The 23,976-nt window shown below is 42.5% G+C and overlaps 1 protein-coding gene across 19 annotated transcripts in view; it reads right to left on the bottom strand.

The window, feature by feature from the left end:
- Positions 1–2,170: 2,170 nt before the first annotated feature.
- The window catches only part of LOC134207896 (protein lap4), a 250,176-nt gene continuing 228,370 nt past the window's right edge, over positions 2,171–23,976 (bottom strand). For 14 of the 19 annotated variants that reach the window (XM_062683915.1, XM_062683917.1, XM_062683922.1 and 11 more), the window contains 5 exons: positions 15,422–15,739; positions 15,073–15,310; positions 14,507–14,746; positions 3,309–3,920; positions 2,171–3,239 (listed from right to left, as the gene is read on the bottom strand). In XM_062683915.1, coding sequence (XP_062539899.1) covers positions 2,766–3,239; positions 3,309–3,920; positions 14,507–14,746; positions 15,073–15,310; positions 15,422–15,739 — 1,882 coding nt within the window. In that variant the 3' untranslated portion in view covers positions 2,171–2,765. The remainder of the gene's footprint in view (positions 3,240–3,308; positions 3,921–14,506; positions 14,747–15,072; positions 15,311–15,421; positions 15,740–23,976) is intronic. The other 5 variants (XM_062683919.1, XM_062683921.1, XM_062683933.1 and 2 more) reach the window with 3 other exon arrangements.

Raw genomic sequence — 23,976 nt, 5'->3', positions numbered from 1 at the left:
AAAGTCCATCACCTTAACTTAGTTCTCGGCGCGATTCGAACGAGGGGGCCTCCTTAGCCGTGCGGTAAGACGCGCAGCTACAAAGCAAGACCATGCTGAGGGTGGCTGGGTTCGATTCCCGGTGCCGGTCTAGGCAATTTTTCGGATTGGAAATTGTCTCAACTTCCCTGGGCATCGTGTTAGCCTCATGATATACGAATGCAAAAATGGTAACTTGGCTTAGAAACCTCGCATTTTTTAACTGTGGAAGTGATTAATGAACACTAAGCTGCGAGGCGGCTCTGTCCCAGTGTGGGAATGTAATGCCAATAAGAAGAAGAAGAAGAAGAAGCGATTCGAACGAACTGGAGTGTTCGCCCGAAATCATCACACAGTTTTGCACACCATCCACCGTTGCTTTGATCAGTCTGGTAAGCTTCCCAGGGAAGCTGTTCTCGTCCATAATTTTCCATAGCTCTAAGCGGTCTATACTGTCGTATGCCGCCTTGAAATCAACGAACAGATGGTGCGTTGGGACCTGGTATTCACGGCATTTTTAAAGGATTTGCCGTACAGTAAACATCTGGTCCGTTGTCGAGTAGTCGTCAACGAAGCCGGCTTGAAAACTTCCCACGAACTCATTCACTAATGCTGACGGACGACGGATGATTATCTGGGATATCAGAGTATGACTATCAGTTTGTGCAGGCAAGTGGCCAGCTTTTCTGGAGCCATCTTGATGAGCTTAGCTCCGATACCATCCTTACCATCAGCTTTATTGGTCTTGAGCTGTTGGATGGTAATTTCCTCCGCTGCCTTGACTTTCACTGCCTGTACTGTCAGCGCCATTTAAATGTTCTTCGTAGTGCTGCTTCCCCCTTTCGATAACCACACATTTCTCAGTCAAGATGCTCCCATCCTTATCCCTGCACATTTCGGCTCGCGGCACGAAGACTTTGCGAGATGCGTTGAGCTTCTGATAGAACTTGCGTGTTTATTGAGAACGGCACAGCTGTTCCATCTCATCGCACTCCGCTTCTTCCAGGCGATGTTTCTTCTCCTGAAAAAGGCGGGTCTGCTGTTTCCGCTCCGTCTATAACGTTCCACGTTCTGCCGGGTACCTTGCTGCAGCGCGACCGCCCACGCTGCGTCCTTCTCCTCCAGAATCTATCTGCACTCTTCGTCGAACCAATCGCTCCGCAAACTTCGTCCCACATACCCGACGTTGTTCTCCGCTGCGTCGTTAATGGCTGCTTTAACTGTATTCCAGCAGTCCTCAAGAGGGGCCCCATCGAGCTCACCCTCTTCCAGGAACGCTGCCTCGAGATGCTGCGCGCAGTGGCGACATCAGGTTGCTTCAGTCGCTCTAGGTCGTACCGCGGCGGTCGTCGGTACCGAACATTGTTGATGATGGATAGTTTTGGGCGCAGTTTAATCATCACCAGATAGTGGTCAGAGTCGATGTTAGCGCCACGATATGTCCTGACGTCGATAATGTCGGAGAAGTGCCGTCCATCATTCAGAACGTGGTCGATTTGTGATTCTGTCTGCAGTGGTGATCTCCAGGTGTACCGATACGGGAGGCTGTGTTGGAAGTAGGTGCTGCGAATGGCCATATTCTTGGAGGCGGCGAAATCAATTAGTCGTAGGCCGTTTTCGTTCGTCAGCCGGTGAGCGCTGAACTCCCCAATAGTCGGTCTAAACTCCTCCTCTTGGCCAACCTGAGCGTTCAAATCTCCTATGATGATTTTGACGTCGCGGCTTGGGCAGCTGTCGTACTTCACGTTGCGCGTAGAATGCGTACTTATCATCATCAGTGCTTCCGGAGTGTGGGCTATGGACGATGATTATGCTACTGTTAAAGAACCGGCCTTTCATCCTCAACCTACACACTCTCTCATTAATCGGCCCCACCCGATCACGCGCCTTTGCGTATCGCCCATCACTATAAAAGCTGTTCCCAGTTCGTGTGTGTTGCCGCAGACCGTAGATATCAAAATAGGTACTTTGAGTTTAGTTCTTGTCATCTTTACCAATAAAAGCCAATTAATATCCAAACTAAAATTTTACGATGATGAATGTGTGGATAACAGCAGAAAAGCCAACGTTCTTAGCCAACAGCGACGGTTATGAAATTGAAATAATTCAAGGATATTCGGATTGTTTTCGACCATACAACAATATCAAAAGCTCTTAAATTATTCAATATATTATAGATCATTCTACCATTTCTTCATAGACCAAAGAAAAGGGAATATATATTACGACTACTTATTCAGGATTTTAGTAGATAGTCTTAACAGTAGTTGCAGCAATTAGACGAATAGTACGATGATCGCTGCCGTACGTTCTTCATAATTATATACTAATATTACGAGACGACTAAAACGATTTTTGCATAACCACGAAAACGTCGATTACTGCGTAGTAAGGATAAATAAATATTAATACATTTATGTGTTAGATTTCAAAATTTATTTAAATTGATCAAATAAATTGCTCATTATTGTCGCCGTACTTCCGAAAATCGTCTAATAAAAAAATCCAAATTATCGAAGGAATAATTGTAATGGAATAGTTCATTTCATTTTAAAATACCGTCGCTTTCTCGATATGAGAAGTTAAAAAAAAAGTTTAAAACAAAACGTCCTCATAAAGTTCTCAGTTCTATAAATAATAAAAGTAAACTATATTCTCCCAACTAGGAAAACGTAATCGCTTCGCGATCGCTACCTTTGTGATCTAGGACGGATGGGGACTCTTTACAGCTCTCGGAAGAAGACCTCTCATTTCTTCTTCTTACTCTTTCGCTTTTTCCGCTTCGAGCTGCCACTTCCATTGGAACCAGCAATGGGAATGCCACTCGGTCTCTCCTGATTTGCACCGCTGCTGTTCTTCCGCTCCGTACCACTTACCTCACCGAGCGAAGAACTGCCCGCCGCTTCTTCCTCCTCGTCGTCGTCTTCGTCGTCGCAGAACACGGCCTTCAGCTTCTCGTCGTGCAGCGTCATCTTCTGCAGCTTGCTGAGACTGTGCATCTTGTCCAGCTCCTCTTCGAAGGCTTGCGCGGCAGGATTCTGGATCACTTCGCACCCATCGTAGTAGTCCAGCCGTTGCTGTGAGGTATGCTCTTGCGTCGTCACTTCACTTTGATGCGTGTAGAAGTCGTTGATCAATCGTTCGCGCACCATGAACACTGTTCCGATTGCACCGGTTTTCTCTTCGTAGTGGCGAAACTCTTCGTCTTCATCTTCGTCGGGCTGTCGCAAAAAAAATGTTCGAAATGATTATTATGATGATAGAAGTTGGACGTGATCTGAAACACTTACATGCAACTCCTGCTCTTGCACCTGCTGATGAAGATGATACTCCTGTTCATCTTCCTCGTCTTCGTCTTCATCCTGTTCCGCCAGTTCTTCCTCAGTCATGCTCTTGGATAGGTTCAGTCTCACCTTCTCATTCTGCTTCAGCTCTCGCAGGACGTTCTTCATCCTGTCGTTGATGGACTCGTAGCTGCCCTCTTCGTATGAATAGCGCGCGACGTTGCCGCTGTACGTCGAAGGGGACGATACGGACGCGAACGAATCTTCCGCGCAGTCATCGTTGTATCGTCCGATGATGATATCGTTGATGTAGCCATCGCCACCGCCGATTGCCGGGTTGATCACCTCCACTATTGTCTGAAGGGGCTTCACCTCCTCCTGTTCGTCGTGCTCGTCTTCCTGATCACTGATCGGTTGATCGTGATCCGGAGTGCGTCCGTCGGGGCGGTCGTCATCGTCGTCGTCGTCCTCCTCCAGGGAAACATCCGCTGCTTCGGTGGAATCGTCATAGTCGGGGGACTGCAATTGTGGCGGTGGGGGTAGCTTCTGGCGCTCGCTGCTTCCCGACGAGGGCTCTTCCAGTTCGAGCATTATGATCTTCTCGCGCATGGTCTCCACCTAGGAAGGTATAGAGGGAAAAAGTGCGGTTTGTGAATAAAGCGCGATCTGTTTGACCAACGTCGCAAACAATCTGGACCATGCGCTTGTCTACAGAATGCAAGAGACAAACTTTGCTACTAAAGTAACTAGTTTAGTAAGCGGTGATAAGCATGCTATTTTATGTAAGTTACTTTAGTAAGTTATTATACGGGTTATTCTGTTACTATTAGATTATTCTTTCCATTACTGATTGCAACATGCTTGATACTGTTAGTCACAATAATTTGTGTTATGAAATGTGATTGTGCTAATATTTTTGAATGTGATAATTATTATTAATGGACTATTATTTACTGCGGTGTTCTTCAAATTGTGCATATATATCTTGCCATATTTGATACTTTGTGCTTATTCTGCAACATTGGAAAAAAAAGTTTCTAATTGAAACAATTATTCATTGCGTTTTTTTCACTGGATGTCAAGATTTAATTTTTCTGCTACCAATTTTGGAATTTTAAGCAAATGATCAAATTGTTCAATCTATCACTCAGATTGTTGAATATAAGAATTTAAAACAAGTGGCCAGTTTGGCTCATAAGCTGTGCAAGGGAAATCATTTTTTAGTTTCTGCAGAACATTTTAAAAATTATAGATTTTCGAGATGAGGTCAATAAATGATCGGAAATAATGTGAAGTGGGATGTGACCCATGGATGAGCAAAAGTAATTTATAAATGTCCGAAAATTACTTTTGACTTACTGAAAGCGATCTACCTGGAAGGAAGGGGAGGGGGGTAAATAGGAAATATTGTGCTGTTATGTCAGGTTTTATTATTTATATGTTATTCACGAATAAAATAGCCGTTTGGCATAATGGTTGTTTGGTAACTGAAAGGAACTGCTCGTGTTAATGTTATTGCGCATTTACGTTAAATAGTGCCTGAATGCTATTTAAATATTCTACTTTCTTACTTTCAATCATCATGTATTGGTCTAAATATTTCGACGGGATTCATGCAACTGTGTAAGAAACGGAAACATCATGAAACTTTTGTCTTACTTATGAAACAGACTCCTTTCTCGGAAGTCCTACACACAAGAATTTGCGGGGTTATTGTTGATCGACGTCTGAGTTTCAATAAACATATAGGAATACGCAGCAAATGCCAAGCAACCTCAAATTTGAAAAATAATGAGAACCGAGGGGACACATCTGCAGGGTGAATGCTGCTGAGGCGTTTTGGATTGCGCGGCTACAGACTCAATCTATTCGGGCGGGATGATATTAGTATCAAACACCGATCTCAATTTCACTTTCCAGACATGTAGCAAATAATAAATAAGCAGAATAAGCAGAGATTGATTGTAATTCAGGCGGAGAAATAAAATCTAAACCGACTCGGTCTACTCGAAGAAAGACGTCAAATTCGAGTCAGTTAATAGAAGCTTATTATTATTAGGGTATGATGGGGCAAGATGGGTCGCCTAAGGCGAACCCTTAATATCTCAAAACAGAAACATTTTAATTCAACTTTTCAACATGGATCTATAAAAATAGCTCATAATCTGTAAGCCAAGGGTATGAAATAACAAAAACTCCACTTATTATTCCACTTCGAGTCATTAAAGTAGAAGTCTATTTTTCTGTCAATCAAAAAATGGCGGGGTAAGATGGGTCAAACAGCGGGGCAAGATGGGTCACCTTTAAATACTGCAATTAATATTGTTTTTATTCCCAACATTGATTTATACACAGATAGAAAGCTTTATTGTCAATGATTATATTGAATAAAAAATAATGTTTAAGCCTTGGATGAAGAAATGGCTCTACATTTAAAATGTCTGAAAATTCTTATGAAAACAAGCCGTCTAAGTATAGCTTTCTTAAAAACAAAAATAGACATTTTAATAAACAAATTAACATCATTATGTCAAAAGTAACCTTAAAATGATTAAACGAGCAATGGAAAATATGTTTTGAATACGAACTATGCACTTCAGTATGTGCTGACCCATTATACCCCGTTTGCAAGTTTATGTTAGACTGTCTAATTTTCGATCAAATTTATTTATTTCAAAGCAGATAGTACAATATCACCTTCATAACATATTATACTTTCACAATTTTACTAAAAATGTTTAAATTTCACATTGCTCGACGGGATAACATGTTTCATAGGAAGTATGTTTCGCATGAGAAAAATAAATGCTGAAAAATATTTTACCTTGCCATACTCGACCAAAATAAAATTTTATCACCAAATCGAGTGATAATAAAGTAGAACCAAATTATTCCTCCTACAAAGTCATAATCGCCACATTAAAATGTACACGATGCTAAAAAACGGCCATGACCCATCTTACCCCGTGACCCATCTTGCCCCGCCTAACCCTATCTATATTTGGGAGATTTTCATCCGGAGACTGGTTCATCTCCTGCTAATAGAAGCTGATGATGATACCATAGTTTATATTTTCAAGAAATCAAATCAACATACTTTGCCTATCCTGATCTTCAGTTGACGTCAACACTAAAGGTTTTGGATCTTAATTCTAGGAACCTTGTAGCTTCTACGACGAAAGCTTCCTTCGAAGGGCAGTAAACTTTACGGGCTAACACGATGATACCTTTATGCCCACAGGGAAGTCGAGACAATTTCCAATCCGAAAATTGCCTAGAACGGGTCCGGGAATCAAACCCAGCCACCCTCAGCATGGTCTTGCTTTGTAGCCGCGTCTCTTACGTGGAGGCTCTACTGCCGTTCTACGCATAATTGTCCCATGTTACCTTTGATGAAAAAATCCAAACTCGAGTCAATTTGTCCCACCAATTTAAGAATCGATTCGATCTTGAAATTTAACAAATATTTTTGGGATGTTATGAGCGTAGGCAACACTTTTCCAGGACATAAAACGAATCCCTACTTATTTAAACGGTTTTCAGTTTCTATTATTATCAGACAACAACTTCATTTTTTCAGTGAGACAAATTGGCTCGAGTTTGAGATTTTTCATCAAAACATATGGGACACATCAAGAAACATGGGACAATTATGCGTAGAAGGGCAGTCTAGTTTCTGTAAAAAAATATGAGAAGGGCCAATATTTCGCTAATGAGAATAATAAAGGCGCACAAAAACTAGCATTTTCGATATGCCCTCAAATAATCCGAAAATTCTCCTGAGATCAGAACATGATTTTGAACCAGTTATTAAAACTAGACGAATTTCCTGCCGAGTCATGCCAAAACCGAAAGAACCGGTTGATATTTCACAAGAGTAATGGTCAATCAAATGTTGGTAAAAATGTTATCCGCCCTATCATTTGGTCCAACCCCAGTACGTCTGCTTATTTGTGATAAAACGAAGAGTTTATACCAGGTAATATTTTGAATATTATTAAGAATATGTATTTGGTTTAAAATATTTTTAACGACTTATTTGCTTTATTTGCAAGTTTGTTCAATTTACCCCACCGCCTGACCATTTTACCCCGCCCAAAACAAAATTGAATTATTTTGAGCTAAATGATCGAAATAACATATATTTTTTTCTATTTTTTTCACAACTTACAACCTCACAAAACAACAACCAATAAGTTAGGGTGGGCTGCGAAATGGTGAGTTGACATCTGGGAAGGGGCGCCTAACATAGCTCTGGTCCTCACAAGTTCCAATACTCATGCTTCCACGGGTCTTCCGATGACAATTGAACGCCAGTTAAGGGTTGCGTACTTAGCTGGTAGTGCAGCCTGGGCACTGTTGTCCTTCTGACATCAGCTAGAGTGAGAGGGTGCGTCCTGTAGGGTCTGCCTAGGATGTGGTGGGGTTCAACAGTGGGCTCTGTTGAACTTCTATAAAAAGCTGCATGTGTCCCCAAGTAGGCCCTATCGAAGCGACCGTGTGCCGCTCAAAGCGCACTAGCCTAGTCCTGGTGTTGGGTGGGACTTTAAACAAATTTGACCCGACTGATCGAGCGTCTGTCCACCAAAGAGGTGCGGCTGCAACAGCGTCTGTTCTGGCATCCAGCGGCTGAGTATGAAATGCTATTCCCCGGAAGCTATACCTAAGATGGCAGCCCCATCCCGGTGGATAGGGAACCTTGGGCCAACAACCTACTGTTCCCGAAACATCAATTTGTTCGAGAATCCGATAATGAAAGAATACGGACTGATTTTACGGCGACGACTCTTTGTGCGAAACAACGGACACGAATAGGAATATGGAACGTTTTAACCCTAGCCCAGCAGGGTAAATTGGCACAACTTGCCAATGAGGCACGCCGCATGAAGCTTGAGATCCTGGGACTGAGTGAAGTCCGTTGGCCAAACTTTGGAGAACACAGAATGCCGTCGGGACAAGTTCTGCTATACTCTGGTTTACGAGGTGAACACGCCGACTGGAAGATGCCACGGTGAAACGGTCCTTCGTTGAAGAACTGGAGACGCGTGCTGCAGATATTCCGGAAGGTGGCAGCGTAGAAGACCAATGGACCGCCATCAAGAATGCCTTCATCGCCACCAGCGAGAACAATCTGGGCGAACTACGCACCCAGAGAAAACAATGGATCACCGATGAGACCTGGAGGAAGATACAGGAGCGAAGAGAAGTCAAATCCGCAATAGAGCAATCGAAAACCAGAGGAGCCAAAGTATTAGCCCGTCAACGATACGCGGCTCTTGAGAAGGAAGTAAAACGCTCATGCCGACGGGACAAGCGAGCGTGGGCAGACTCTCTGGCCGACGAAGGAGAGAGAGCCGCCGCAACCGGGGACATTCGCCTCCTCTACGATATCTCACGACGCTTAAGCAGGGCGAAGATGAATGCAACGATGCCTGTGAAAGACGCGAATGATCAGTTATTGACCGACCCAACTGACCAGCTGAAATGCTGGTTCGACCACTTCGAACAACTTTTTCAAGTGCCAGCCAGGCCACCACCACTGATCTGCCTAGGATCCGACGTATAACACGCGTCAATACCGAAGCTCCATCACTGCTAGAGATTCAGACAGCCATCCAAAGCATGAAATCGAATAAAGCTCCAGGGGTCGACTGCATATCAGCCGAGATGCTCGAAGCTGACCCCATGACGTCCGCTCAACTACTGCATCTTTTATTTCGTAATATCTTGGACATCGCAACTTTCAACTGGATGCAAGGTATCCCAGTCAACATTTTGGTACCTTTAACTCTTGATATAGGTTATTATATAAGAACCAACTTAATCGTATATAATGCACAGATTGGCTATATACGTACCAAAGTGGAGGCGATATAGGCAAAGCTATGTCCATTTAGAATCCGGAATAATTTATTGTATTGCAGCGGCACGGAAAGTGACCGTTGCTAGAAATCTTATACAGCGGTTTGTCTACCTAGGCGCCCACTTGCTGTGGTATAAATTTCACGATGTTTCGTGCAGCGAGTCAAAATTTATTCCAGATGGAAGCCGATAGGAGAGAAAAAAATCTGCACACCCACGTTGATAATCCTGCTCATCGACGATGGAACCTACGTCAAAATGGATTTCGGACTGCTTCCTAGCGGAAAATTCTACATGGCGACGGCACGAGGCGTAGTTCCTGCGAAGTTTAAGTTTGCTTTTTGGACAAACTTGCAAAAAAACACAGATGATTTTGGCAAGGGATATGCAGCTGTGGAGCAAAGACCTAAGTGTTTGTGACGAATAGGACGATGGACTCGCAGCTGTACAAGGAGGAATGTCTCAAAAACCGCGGTCTACCTTCCATAAAGCCCATAAAGGTCCCGTGAAGTTTTGGCCAGATTTGGCGAGTTGCCACTACAGCCGGGGAGTCATCTAGTGGTACCGCGATAATAACGAAGATTTCATCGATAAAATATATTCACGCAACTGCCCACAGCTCCGGCCCATCGAGACATTTTGGGCATTAATGAAGCGGAAGCTTAAGAAAAGTGGAAATACAGCTCGGGACGCGACTCAGATGGCCAAAATGTGGAACAAATGTGTCAAGGAAGTTGACTTCAGAGGTGTGCAACTTTTAATGAGAGGAATAAAGAAGAAGGTGCGAATTTTAACTAGAAACAAAAAAAAAAAAGATTTGTATCATATTTTTTTTCCTTAAAGTACAGTAAATTACCTTTGTTTTGATGTATTAACCTTATTTGTACGTCAATCCGTTACCGAGATACAGATGATTTTATTATTCCGGATTCTAAATGGACATAGCTTTACATACGAGTTTTATTTTACGATTTTCCCCGACAGCAAAAAACCATTATTACGATTAAACATTAAAATATAGAAAATATTTTTTATTTATCAGCATCAAGTCTCGAACGTGCGATCTTTAGATTTGCAGGCGGATACTCTACCACTGCACCATACTGCACACCTTGAAGTGAGATGGATTTTTGTTCAACATAAACTACACAATTTATATCTTTACAACTGCTTGAAACTAGAGGGTCTTGTTCGGGAAATCCCGGGACAAAAATCCCGGGATATCCCGGGATGTAATGCATCCCGGATCCCGGGATTTTTCATGCAAATCCCGGGATTTCCCGAAAATAAAAAATACATGATAACAAAAATATTTAAGATAAATGAATGAATGTATGTTCTGCATAATTGCACCGATTCTAGTTTGTTAGCCCATCGGCTTTTATTTTCCCGCATGTCTTATGCACACCCATACATACAAACATACACAAACAAGCAATCACAGATATCTTCTCAATTCGTCGAGAGAGTGATGAGTAACAATATAGGTCTCCTAACCTTCTGACTATTTTGTTTTTGGAGCGAACATACAGCTGATGAAAATAAGGAATCAGCTTTCCAGATTTCACAATAATCGAAGCGCCATCCGATGTGCGATCAACTGCGGCTACGAAATTGTGTTCAATGTCACAACTCGTTAACAGCTGTTCCACGGATTGCTTTATCTTCTCCGCCGGAAACGATCCGTAAAGCCGAAGTTGTCCCAAGTTGTCGCACCTCGCTATTAATGACGTTCTTCATCGAAGTCCCCCAAGTCCAAGACGATTATGTCGGAATAAAAATGTTCAGATAATGATGACGACGATTGTTTCAACGACATCAATGGTAGTGAAAAATCAGATGACGAACTCAATTCGTTATCATTTGGTGATATCTGAACTTATATTATATTGATTTTCTTAACCAATTGTTGAATTTAATTCAGATTATATAAAACCGATTTTGGAGAAACTTTCAAACGAATCCGAAACATTGTTCGAATTCCAGAGGAAGGATGAAAACCGGTTTAGGGAACAACTTCAACTCGTTCAGGATGTTCTGAAAACTAGTGAACGGTGAAATCGCTCCATAACAATAAAAGTACGTACATAATCAAAAATTATCTGGATCTGGTTCAATCGATATTCGACGCTCCCCAGCCTGTTGGGGTGATATCGGAGGCGCTGAAAGCTCGTGACGTAATGTTGTTGACTAGACTTTTTTGCTATCTGAACTTACTGAAGATTACAAACAAAAATTGTAAGAAAAGCTTGCGAAATTGTAAGGTTCATATAATATTTATAAAAGAATCTAGCGTTTTCGCATATGCCCAGTTCTTATACAGGTTTTGGTAGGATCTTATACAGAATTGTTTGAAAATCTACCAATCACCGGTTGAGCGAGCGGGTGTTCTCTGATTTTAATTCTGAAATAACTAATAAGAATTATTTATTGTCGGATTCAAGCATCAACGCCTTAACATTTATTAAACCGTATTACAAGCAGCCCGGTGGCATCCCGATCTCACACAGTAGGTTTGTTTTACAGCCAACATTGCGCGACCGTATCCCACCGACAGTTTTGTATCCTAAAGAGAATCATATGTGATGTTAGTAAACAAAAAACATACTATCATGAATTTTACACTGAATGTTGCAAATATGCAAAAACAAAAAAAAACATGGCGTCGTGCCATTCACCGGATTGCAAGCGAGTAGACAAGGGGCGAGTCGTTAGTAAATTGACCTGATACATATTTTACCATTCTTAAAAATGTAATAAATATATGAAATTGAAATTTGCAAGTATTTTTATTTTTATCCCGGGATCCCGGGATAACGAAAAATTTAATCCCGGATCCCGGGATTTTTTATAGTCCGGGAAACAAGACCCTCTACTTGAAACGTCTACAAGCCATTTGGACTGAAGTGGTTTCGATTGTATTACGATTCACGTAGACATTCATTCGCACTGATATAGGATATTGCAATGAATATAAGTTATTACGAGTTTTTATTTACACAATTACGATTGATTTTACGAGACAAGCCTGCATCGGGCTGAAAGTCTCGACAATAAAGACAAAAAAAACGATTGATTTCCACTACGGTAAAAATTATCGTATACGATGCATTCAATACAACATTGTTCGACAATAATCTGACAAAGTTTGATATGGAATGCGATTTAGATTTTTGATGGACGCAAATTCGACTTTATTTGCTGTTTGTTATACGATATGTGGTTTACTTGGATCTTAGTGAAGGTGCCCAAAAAGGGTGACCTGACTGTATGCGATAACTGGCGGGCATTATGTTGCTGTGTACCGTTCTCAAAATTCTGTGCAACGAATTCCAAGAGTCCCATTACTTGGTATTCATTGACTGCGAAAAAGCTTTCGACCGTCTCAATCACGAGAATATGTGGGCGCCCTGAGACGCAAGGGAGTTCCTGAGAAATTCATCGGCCTCATCGAAGCACAGTACGAGGCCTTTTCGTTTAGAGTGCTGCACAATGGGGTCCTGTCCGACCCTATCCGGATCGAAGCTGGTGTGAGGCAAGGATGTATTCTATCACCGTTACTGTTCTTCATCGTAATCGATGAGATTCTGGTAGATGCGATTGACCGTGAACCAAACCGCGGGCTGTTATGGCAGCCTATAACCATGGAGCACCTAAATGACTTCGAATTGGCGGATGATGTTGCACTCCTCGCGCAACGGCGCTCTGATATGCAGAGTAAGCTCAACTACCTTGCCGAGCGCTCTTCTTCGGCATGTTTAGTCATCAACGTCAACAAAACCAAATCGTTGGATGTAAACACTCCTTCCAGACTCCTTCCAGTTTCACAGTAGCCGGGCAACCAGTGGAGAATGTTGAAAGCTTCCAATATCTTGGTAGCCAAATGGCGTCAGACGGCGGTACCAAGATCGACATAGGCGCACGGATAAAGAAAGCAAGGGCTGCCTTTGCGAGTTTAAGAAATATCTGGAAAAACAGGCAGATAAGTGAACGCACCAAAATACGAATTTTCAACTCTAACGTGAAATCTGTGCTGTTATACGCTAGTGAAACATGGTGTGTATCAGTGGAGAACACTCAACGGCTGCAGGTGTTCATTAACAGATGCCTGCGGTATATAATTCGGGCCTGGTGGCCTCACAACTGGATCTCAAACAACGAGCTCCATCGTCGTTGTCACCAGAGGCCGATAGCAACAGAAATTCGGGATCGGAAGTGGGGCTGGGTCGGCCACACTCTACGTAGGGGCGCAAACGAGATCTGTAAACAAGCATTAGACTGGAACCCAGCGGGACATCGCAGCAGAGGCAGACCCAGAGGCTCATGGCGGCGAAGCCTCAATAAAGAAATAAAAGAAGTCGACCGAAATCTAACCTGGCAACAGGTTAAAGCGATAGCCGGGCAACGCTCAGAATGGAGATCTTTCAAGTCGGCCCTTTGCACCACCGGAGGTGTACAGGATCCATAAGTAAGTAAGTAAGTTCGCTAACTGACCAAAGCTAAGTTAGAAATCAGGCACCTAATATTTGAAAAGTGTGCCTTAGCTTTGCAACATCAGAGAGGACTAATGGTCCATTAGTCGGCGAACCCTCCCAGCTTTACGGTGGCCGGACAGTTAGAATGTTGAAAACTTCCAATATTTTGGCAACCCCATGCCTGCGGTACATAATTAAAACCTGGTGGCCTACAAAATTAGTCTCTTACAACGATATCCATCGTCGGTGTCACCAAAGGCCGATAACAACTGAAATTCAGGAGCAGAAGTACGCTTGGGTCGGCCACTCCTTATGCAGGGGCGGAAACGAAATCTGCAAGCTAGCGTTAGATTAACACAGCGGAGCCGATCCAGAGGTTGGTTGCGTAGCCTCCACAAAGAAATACAAGAAGTTGACCAAATCAAACCCAGGAACAGCTCTAGGGTAGGAGGAAGATATTTCACCATTCTGGGTGAAGGCTCTGTGTGATACGAATATAGATTAATCTTATTTCGCAAACTTTGATTTAGCAGTTTGACAAATCATTTTTTGGAATAATATGCTGTCTAGTACAGCTTCTATCGTATTCTACAAAGCAATCGCATTTCGATGTAGAAGCAACGTAGTTTTTAAAAGCTAAGCCGAACAATACAATAAAACTTATCAGTACAATACATTCCAAAATTTCATGTTGCAGGTGGGGTTCTAAGTGCGCGCTCCAAAAAACGAAAACCATTAATTTCTAGAGCAAATACGTGTATATGCTATGGTGCCTGTGTGCTTCCAACAAACTGACAATAAGATGCATCGCAACAACAACAGAAAGGAAAACAGAACCCGAACTGATCAGCCATCAACCGCGCTAACCTCCGTCTCGATGACCTTCTCGACGTACTCCACAGTCCGCAAACCCCCGCCGGGCATCTCCTCCGTCCGCTGCTGGATCACCTTTTCCTCCACCACTTTTTCCGTCTCGCGAACGATCCGCTCGTTTCCGGTGTCTTTCGATTTGACCGCTATCCGTGGGAACCGGATCGGTTTCGGTGCCACCGCCGGTGCTTGGTGGTAGTACTCGCTGCCGTCGATTTGCGTCGAAATGGATGATGACTGCTCCGCGGTGGGGATTATGATTTACGATTTTTGTTTTCACAATGGATCGATTTTGGGGGGTGTGTGATTTTGTTTTGGTATTAATTCGAAAACCGTGTATGGAGTGCGATGGCACACATCGTAAATATGGGAGGAAGTTATTCGTTATTGTGGGTTTCGGGAACACGAAAAAACGGGAAAGGTAGAACAATTAGCTATAACTTGAAGTTAGCGTTGGTTACGGTGTGTAAACAGGTCTCAATTCTAACATCAAACCAAAGATGATTAGCAATTAAGGGGGGAGGGGCGATTAGATGGTTATGAGAATAACGGCAACCACGTACCTGTTCGTCGCTACTGCTAACGTTGTGCTCCGCGATGGTCGGATAATGCTGCTGATGGTGATGCGAGAGGTAGTGGTCGCTGTCGTGATCGGAACGCAGATGCAGCACCGTAGGATTCCCTGACGCGTCCTCGTGCAAGGTGGCCGCGTTCATGGTTTGGATCATGATTTGTGCCTGCAGGGCGTCGTTCTCCAGCGATTTGAGACGTGCTTGTCGCCAAGCGGCACGCTTTTGCGCTCTGAAAATGATGAATAAATGCGTTAGATTTGAAATTTGTACACGGTTGCGGACAAAGATCGAGATAGGTCCAGCGAGGAACGGTTATGAAAGTTCGAAGAAACGAACTCACCTCAACGCTCTGATCTCCGACGGGCTGAGCTTGGACTCGTCGTACTCCGGTGGAAGCATGTCGTTGGCGCGCGCTCGCTTCTCCGCGTTGGCCGTTCGGATCGGGATCCGACTTATGGGGCTGGACGTTTTGGATGGGGGCGTGACCGCCAATTGTGGGCGGTTCAGCATCACGGGGATTCGGCTCTCTGGATGGGTGCTAATCATGTGCAGGTGTTGATCCTCGTGGGATGAGTTGGACGTCGGTGTTGTCAGTGGAGTTGCCGTCGTCGTCGATGTCGCCGGTGGTGGTGGGGAATTTTGCACAATGTCGTGTCTACTTTTGTCGAGTGGGGTGTGATTTTTGTTTGAACGTTTTCATATTTCAAAATGATCGAATGTGTAGATGGATGAGCGGTAAATGAAATGTAGATTTTTGATCGGTTGTTGTTGTACGGAATCGTGTCGCAGAAGGAGTTGACAACAACAAGAACGAGAATATGGACAAAAACAAATGAAGAGATAGATAAAGGAATTGACCATTTACGATGGGGATTATTGCATCAAACGACAGTATTGTTTGATGAATTTCTAAACATATTTGCATATATACAGGTAATAAAATAACGTGGCGATTACTAGTAAACAGAAGTATAAACGCAGACTAAATACCATAGCTTGAAGCCAAGCCAAAGGTGCAATATCACACATAACGAAACCCCACCCGTACGTGATTAAGGAATTTCCGAAACCTATCTACAACCGTACAAAAACAAAATGAAAACAACTTTGTGATATTTTTCAGTTTTTTTTAGAGTGAGATTAAGTACAGTATGAAGTTAGCCACAAACCACCAATTGGTAAAATATGTTAAGCGAGTGATATTAAGAAATGAAAGTAAAGAAACCGAAACTTACTTTTGTACAAAAGTTCTTGTGTAAAGAAATAATAGAGAAAAGCTTACAAATTGAATTCACGTATTTACATCAGTGTAGAAGATTTATTTCTCTTAAAAATTTACACAAAATAGAATTGGCAAGGTTTTTGTTTTCCTTGGAACAATTGGTTTTACTGTCGCAAAGCTACTCATATTAAACTGTTTGAATTGACCTAGTGTTGATTTTCTTTAAACAGGTATATATTTGGCCTTATTTTGTCTGATTTGTAACATGGTATATAAAAGTGACATAATAACAATTTGCTTTTCGACTGACATGTACTTTGGGATGTGTTTCATTTGCCTATGCAATGTATATTTTTTTCTCTAACCTACTTTTCAACAATAATTGACTGTGAGATTGAACGTGGACTATGGTGACTGTCATCCTAGAATATTGTTTTTAGAGAGAGGGGAAATAGTTTCGCTGTACTGCAAAGTTAAGGATAAACATTTAACCAACATCCAAAAGGTGACAGTGTTTGGGATAACTCGAAAATAATTTCCCATCGTTTTTCTTCGAACTCGTAAAATGATACAGAATTAGATTAAACATTTACTCGGTCATATGTCCGTTGCACAGTTGGTAATACCGCCTATCGATATCAATCAATTTATTAATAAGCGACTGGAGTCCCTCAAGGTTTCTTCATTGATGTCACGTTATACCTGGTGGCGATGGATGGCCTCTTCGGAAACATTTTCAGAATAATTATCATATTATATGATCTTCCTGTATGCGGATGATATACTCATCTTTTTGACCGTATCTACCTGGAGGAATCTACAACCAGCTGTTTCAGCGGTCTACCCTTTGACTAATGCTGTCGGTTTCTATGTACCGGTATATGACAAATGCGACAGAACACTAATTTGTAAAGCAGAATTTCGCCCACCAACCAAACCTACCACCTTACTTCTCAGAGAGGCAAACCGATCCGTAAGTACGGTGGCCGGTATCACGCTCCCGCACAGTTGGGCGAAAAACCCCAATCCCCGAAGACAAATGTGCGAGAGCGAAGCGTTTTATTACAACTTGTCTGCATATCTGAATCTGTTTTGATCACACTGGTATCTAGCTCCGATAACGAATTCTGCAAACCCTATGAGCTTGTAGAAGATTTCTTGTTTCGAATTCTGATGATAAAAACTTGAAACTCCGAAGAGGCTTTTAATGATTCATATACATGTCGCTCCTCGAAAACAGATGACGAATATAAGATTTCGTTGAAACAGCTGCCATTGCAATAAAAGTATTTTTTTCGTCACTGATTAAAGTGCACATCGAAATAAGCGAAGAGCCATTTGTCGAAAGCGTCATCACGACTACACCTGTGCGGCGCCGTCGATGATTTTCTCACGCTGCCGTCGCCGTCAAAAATGAATTTGCGCTCCGCCGCATGAAAATTTTCCACGCCTTCGAATATTTTTCACCACGCCGATGGCTATTGAACGAATGGACCAGTAGGTTAACGGGTTTCGTACTGAGCACTTTTACTGGCTCTTTCTATCGGAAATACTATTGGATGGCGCCCTACAACTGTAACTAGCATTGAGCTGATTTTGCTATACAAGCATGCTGGGGAACACATTAAAGTATTTTTTCTAGGGCTACTTCTTATTTCCCGAAATAAACTCAAACTAAATTAGAAAATTGAATAATTTCCGAATAATGCTGTTCACACAACAAGATTACTTTTGACATACATTGAATTATTTTTGACATATGTCTTATCGCTGCATCTGCAATTCTTATGACCGGTTGTTTTTATTTTCGAACTATCCCCTTCAAGTCGATTTGATTTCTAATCAGGAAATGAGACGCAACCTAAGAAATCCATTGTTTTTCAAGAATTCAAGGAATTAAATAGTAAACTCTAAAACACTTCTATTAGAATTTCTTTAGTATTTTGATATGAAATTATTTCAGAATTTCATTTAAATTTAATTTGGAAACTAGGAAAGATTTTTTTTATTTAAAAAAACTTCTTCGAATTTCTTCAGAAACTAGTAATTCCTTCGAGAATATCTTTTAGAAGCCCATCGGGAAATCCACTCGGAATTATTTCATCCAAGAATGTCTAATTATTCAAATCAGGTATTCCTTTTTGAATTTCTCCTGGAATTATTTCAACAACTCTTTCAGAATTTCTAAAGGGAATGTGGAGGATTTGCTTCAGGAAGAATGCCTTTAGGAATTTCCAGAGCAATTACCAGAGGGACTTCCAGACGAACTCCTAAAGGAACTTCCGAAGCAATCCAGAAAGAGACTTCCTGAAGAATTTTGATGGAGCTTTTGTAGGAATTTCGAAAAAAATCTTGGAGGAACTTCCTAACTAATTTTTGGTGGAACCTTCGGAAGAATTTCTGGGAGAACTTTTGGAAGAATTCTTGGAGAAACTCCCGGAGGAATCCCGGGAGGAACTCCCGGCCCGGGAACAACACACCAGTAGCACACTTGTCACATATCAGTCACTGTGAGTCATATGTGACCAAATCCAGTCACATTGGAGTTGCTGCAAACAAATCGATCTGATCAGTGCTACTAGGGGGAGCGAATCCCAGAAGAAATTCCCGGAGTAATCCCGGGAGGAATTCCCGGATGAATCCCGAAAGAAATTCCCAGAGGAACCCCGGGAGGAATTAACGGAGGAATCCCGGGAGAAATTAACGGAGGAATCCCGGGAGAAATTAACGGAGGAATCCTGGGAGGAATTCCCGGATGGATCCCGGTTGAAATTCCCGCAGAAATTCCGGGGCGAATTCCTGGAGGAGCTCCTGGAGGAATTCCTGGAGGAAATCCTGATGGAACTTCCGGAGGAATTCCTGAAGGTACTCCCGGAGGAATTCCTGGAGGAACTCCAGGAGGAATTCCTGGAGGTACTCCTGGAGGAACTCCTGGAGAAACTCTTGGAGGGCTCCATGGCTTTCCAGACGATATCGAAAAGCTGGGCTTCATGGGCCTGCGGTTAGCGACGTCAATCGTCTAAACGCATGTGTTGTGGAGTGTGCATCCGCCCTGGTCCTCAGGAAACTTTTCGTGAAGCCTCTGATTCTGTGATTCTAACTTTATTATCGAGATTTCGCCGTGGAATACGTGGAATACGCTTTTCAACAGGGAGATAGCGAATATTGAGCTCAATACCAGCAAAACGAAGCACATGGTCACTGGCAATTAACGTGGGGTCATTAGTTGTGGTGGAAGTGATGGTGAGAAATTTGAAGTTGTAGAAGAATTTTTGTACTTTTGAACTGGTTTGGGCATGTTTCGTTTCAATATTTTCAGTGGATTTCTTGTTAATCGAACTATTCAGGTGCGTAATATTCAGGTTTTTACTAGAATTTCAGCTAAAATCTCCGAGAATATCCGCGAAAATTCCTGCAGAAATTCATCATTCGCACACATTCATTTCGGAAATTTCTACGAAATACTCCGGGAGTTTTTGCAGAAATTCAACTGCTCTTGCAAAAGTCTGCGGAATTTTTTCTGAGAACTTTTGTGGAATTTCCTCCGGATATTCTTGCAAAAGTTCCGCTGGGAAATTAAGCAGAAATTCTTTCGGGAATATTTTGTAATAAATTCAAGAAAACCCTTGAAGAACAACCTACGGGACATTTTCAGAGACAAAATGTGAAAATTTCCTAATTAATTTCTGCGAAAATCGCTTTGGTCAATCAAATCGATTGGTGACTTCCTGCGGAAAAACTCCCAGAGAATCTTTCGTTAAAATCTAGACACAATTGGAGGATTGCTTGAAGAAATTCCTGTGATCATCGCTACAGGAATTTCTGAGGAAATCGCAAAGTGAATTTTTGCGGAAATGTTTTTGGGAATTTGTAAAAATTCTTCTGGAAATACATTCGAAACTTCCTTCACGAATTCCTGTGGAAATCGCTAAGTAAATTTCTGCAGACATTATTTGGTGAATTCCTGTGGATAACCGAGAATTGTTTCGAAAATTTAATATGGCATAATTTTTTACAGTAATTCCTGTAATCAGTGCTCCATCCACAATTTTCTTTATATTTTTCGGTTTTAAAAAACTGCAGAAATTCTCTTCAGGCTGCACAAATATATTTATTAAATTCCTCATAGAATCTTTGTGAAAATTCTTCAGATGGTTTCTTATATTTTCTGTGAATATTCCTGCGAAAAACTAATCGGAGTTTTTAAAAATAACGCAAAAAAATGCTCATAGAATCCAATGTTTGAACGAAATTCTGCTGAAGTACTTATTTAAATGAGGCATCTGCATGAAATAAAGGAACATTTTTGTATTTTCATTGGATGTATAAACCCTTATTCGTTTTAAATGAATAATATGAAAGCAATATAAAATGTTCAACACTATATCAGAATTCCTGACAAAAAAACGTTCGAAAAATTATATGATATATTAAGCTATGTGGTTCCTTTTACGATAATCAATCAGAAACTGACAAATATCTCGGGTGTTCATGTTCTTCAACAGACATGTTTTGTATGCGTCATGCTTAAGAATGGTTTAAAAATGACAACAAGTGGCGCCCCTCTCCTAAGAGCCTGTAAATATCCGAAAAATAATGTGAGTAATTGACTTCAAATGTAAATTTCGTTCTCAACAACATTTGCTAACAAAAATGAAGCCTATCTAAATAAATAAAACTAATTTTCAAATAAACATCCTTAGATTCAGCATTTTGAGCATTAAGAGGCTCAAGAGAAGACAATGTAAGCCACCCATCACGAGTTTGTATCGGTGGTGACGAAATCGAGGTGGTTGAAGAATTCGTGTACTTGGGCTCACTGGTGACCGCCGATAACGATACCAGCAGAGAAATTCGGAGAACTCGTACGTACGAGTTCGCCGACGTACCAAACTGACTATCTACAAAACCCTTATTAGACCGGTAGTCCTCTACGGACACGAGACCTGGACGGTGCTCGTGGAGGACGATCCGACGGGAACAAAAAGGCGAGGTGCACAGCGGGCAAGGTGGATCGATCAGGTGGAGGACGACTTGCGGATCCTCCGCAGACTGCGTGGTTGGCGACGTGTAGCCATGGACCGAGCCGAATGGAGAAGACTCTTATATACCGCACAGGCCACTTCGGCCTTAGTCTGAATAAATAATAATAATAATTCAATGATAAACCCAGTTCGTGCTCAACTTCCAAGTAGAGTGGTTTGCGTTTTACTACTGGAAGTCACACGGTTGCAGTCGTATTGTTTTTTCTTTCTAAGTATATACCGTTTCGCGTTCTGAGCCCGTCGTTGAAATACCGCGTGTTTGTCGTTTGTCGTTTTGTTAGACGCGAAAACACGTTCCGCATCGATTATGCGAACGTGCCAAAGAAACCTTCCTTCGAGGAGCTTCATGATTTTGTTGATTCTGCATTGGGCAATACGAACAGTTTGTTCGACTACAGCCGAGCAGGGCACTCGGATGTGCATTTGTGAAGGTCATCGACCAGGAGCTAGCGCAGAAAATTGTTACAGAACACGACAACAAGCACGAAACAGAGGTGGACGGCAAGGTATACAAGCTTCGGATAACGCTTGAGGATGGAGCAGTGGAGGTGAAGCTAACCGACTTATCCGAAGATGTCACAAATGAACAAATCGCTGAATTTCTCAGCGCGTACGGGGAGGTGCTCTCGGTCACCGAACAAGTGTGGGAGAGCAAATACCGTTTTGCCGGTTTGCCAACCGGTACGAGGATTGCACGGATGATGCTGAAGCGCAACATCGAAAGCTACGTCACCATGGATGGCCAGAAAACGAATGTCCACTTTTTCGGCTAACTTCAAACCTGCCGCTACTGTACTGCCCATGATCGCATATTTGTAACACTCGCATATTTGTTCATTTTGTAAAAAGCCTGTGAAACGTTCAGAGAGCTCAATTTACTGCAACTAATTCCACAACCGTAAAATAGGCTTTACTATCTTGCTTATCTGTGGTAAGCTGGAAATGATTGAGTTTGTTGGGAGAATTGACAAACGATTTACATAATCAACCAAAATGCAAATGTTACAAATATGCAATCATGGGCAGTGTAGTGAGTTTGTGCATAATGGTATCTCCTGCGTGCAAAACAAAAAGCTGCTGGTACAAAAAACGTACGCTAACGTGACCAAGCAAATCGGAGCAAATGCTGCCGCTCCAAAACCGAATACAACAAAGACAACAACTTCTTTTGCAAAACTCTTCGGTCCAAAGCCCTGGGAGGCAAGCCAGCAGCAAAAAAAAAACAATCGACAAAAAAAGTGAGCGGGGACGAACCTGCTCCGGCTGCTCCAAATCAACCGGCAACGAAACCAAGCGATGGAGTGCCGATTTCCAACGTGCCGAAAGTAGCCGATCAAAATAACCTCATGCCACCACCAGCCCTCTTATGGAACGTACACACCAGTCAAGCAGTTTGATGAACATTGACTCCACCCCCAAGAAAATGCTTCGGTTGCTGCTTTGTTTGAACGTGTGTGAAGTTGTTCGAACAACCATTTGACAGATGGCGGCTCGGTTGGAAAAAAATAAAACGGTTTGATTTTGGTTTAAGTTGTCGGGGGTGGAGTCAAGGTTCGCCGAACATGTTTGAGCATTTGTAGTGAAGTTGCACAAACCCCCATATATTTTTTGATGGTTGGTGCTCAAGTTGGCGCTTCGGTCGTTCGAGTGTGATATTGTTAGTCGAATAAATTGATTGTTCGTGCCGCTGTTGGTAAAACTGGATGGATGTTTGAATAAACGAGAGGTAGAGTCAATGTTGATCAAACTGCTTGACCGTGTGTACGTTCCATTACAGAATCTGCAATCATCGAGCCGCATGATCACACGACAAACTAGTGATGGAAACGAAACCGACATTTCAACAGGGTCGACAAGTAGCAAGCGCCGAGATAGTCGTCAGCCTGCCAAGAAGTTCAGGCACAACTACGGTGACGAAACGAATGAGGAGTTGGATATGCAGAACTAATGACTCTCAACAGCTACAATATCGCTTCTATAAACATTAACACCATTACAAACCCGACAAAAATCGAAGCCCTACGAACTTTTCTGCGGGCGTCGGAAGTCGATATTGCCTTCTTGCAAGAAGTGGAAAACGAGCAGCTGCTCCTACCGGGCTACAGCGTTGTGTGTAACGTAGATCACAATTTAGAAGAGGGACGGCGATAGCAATAACACAGCATGTGCAGTTCTCAAACGTCGAGAAAAGTCTAGATGGCCGAATAATAGCTCTCAGGGTGCAAAACACCACACTCTGCAACTTGTATGCTCCATTAGGCTCGGCCCTACGCGCCGAAAGGGAGCGATTCTACAATAACACGCTCGCATACTATCTGCGTCATCGTACCGAGCACACATTGATAGCTGGTGACTTTAATTGTGTGATGCGACAACGGGATGCCACCGGCCACAATCATAGCCCCGCTCTTCTTGCTATTGTGCAACAACTGCAGCTTCTCGATGCGTGGGAAAAACTCCGTCCAAACATGACTGGCTACACGTACATCACCCATAATTCTGCAGCCCGCTTAGACCGAATGTACGTTAGCCAGAGCCTTCGTAGCAACCTAAGAGAAATCGTTACACATGTCTGCTCGTTCTCGGACCACAAAGCGGTAACATTGCGAATATGCCTTTCCTATCTTG

The sequence above is a fragment of the Armigeres subalbatus genome, chromosome 1 (assembly GCF_024139115.2).
Source record: "Armigeres subalbatus isolate Guangzhou_Male chromosome 1, GZ_Asu_2, whole genome shotgun sequence".
Lineage (NCBI taxonomy): Eukaryota > Metazoa > Arthropoda > Insecta > Diptera > Culicidae > Armigeres > Armigeres subalbatus.
Note: the sequence above shows the minus strand (reverse complement) of the source record. Positions and strands in the feature narration are given on the sequence as shown.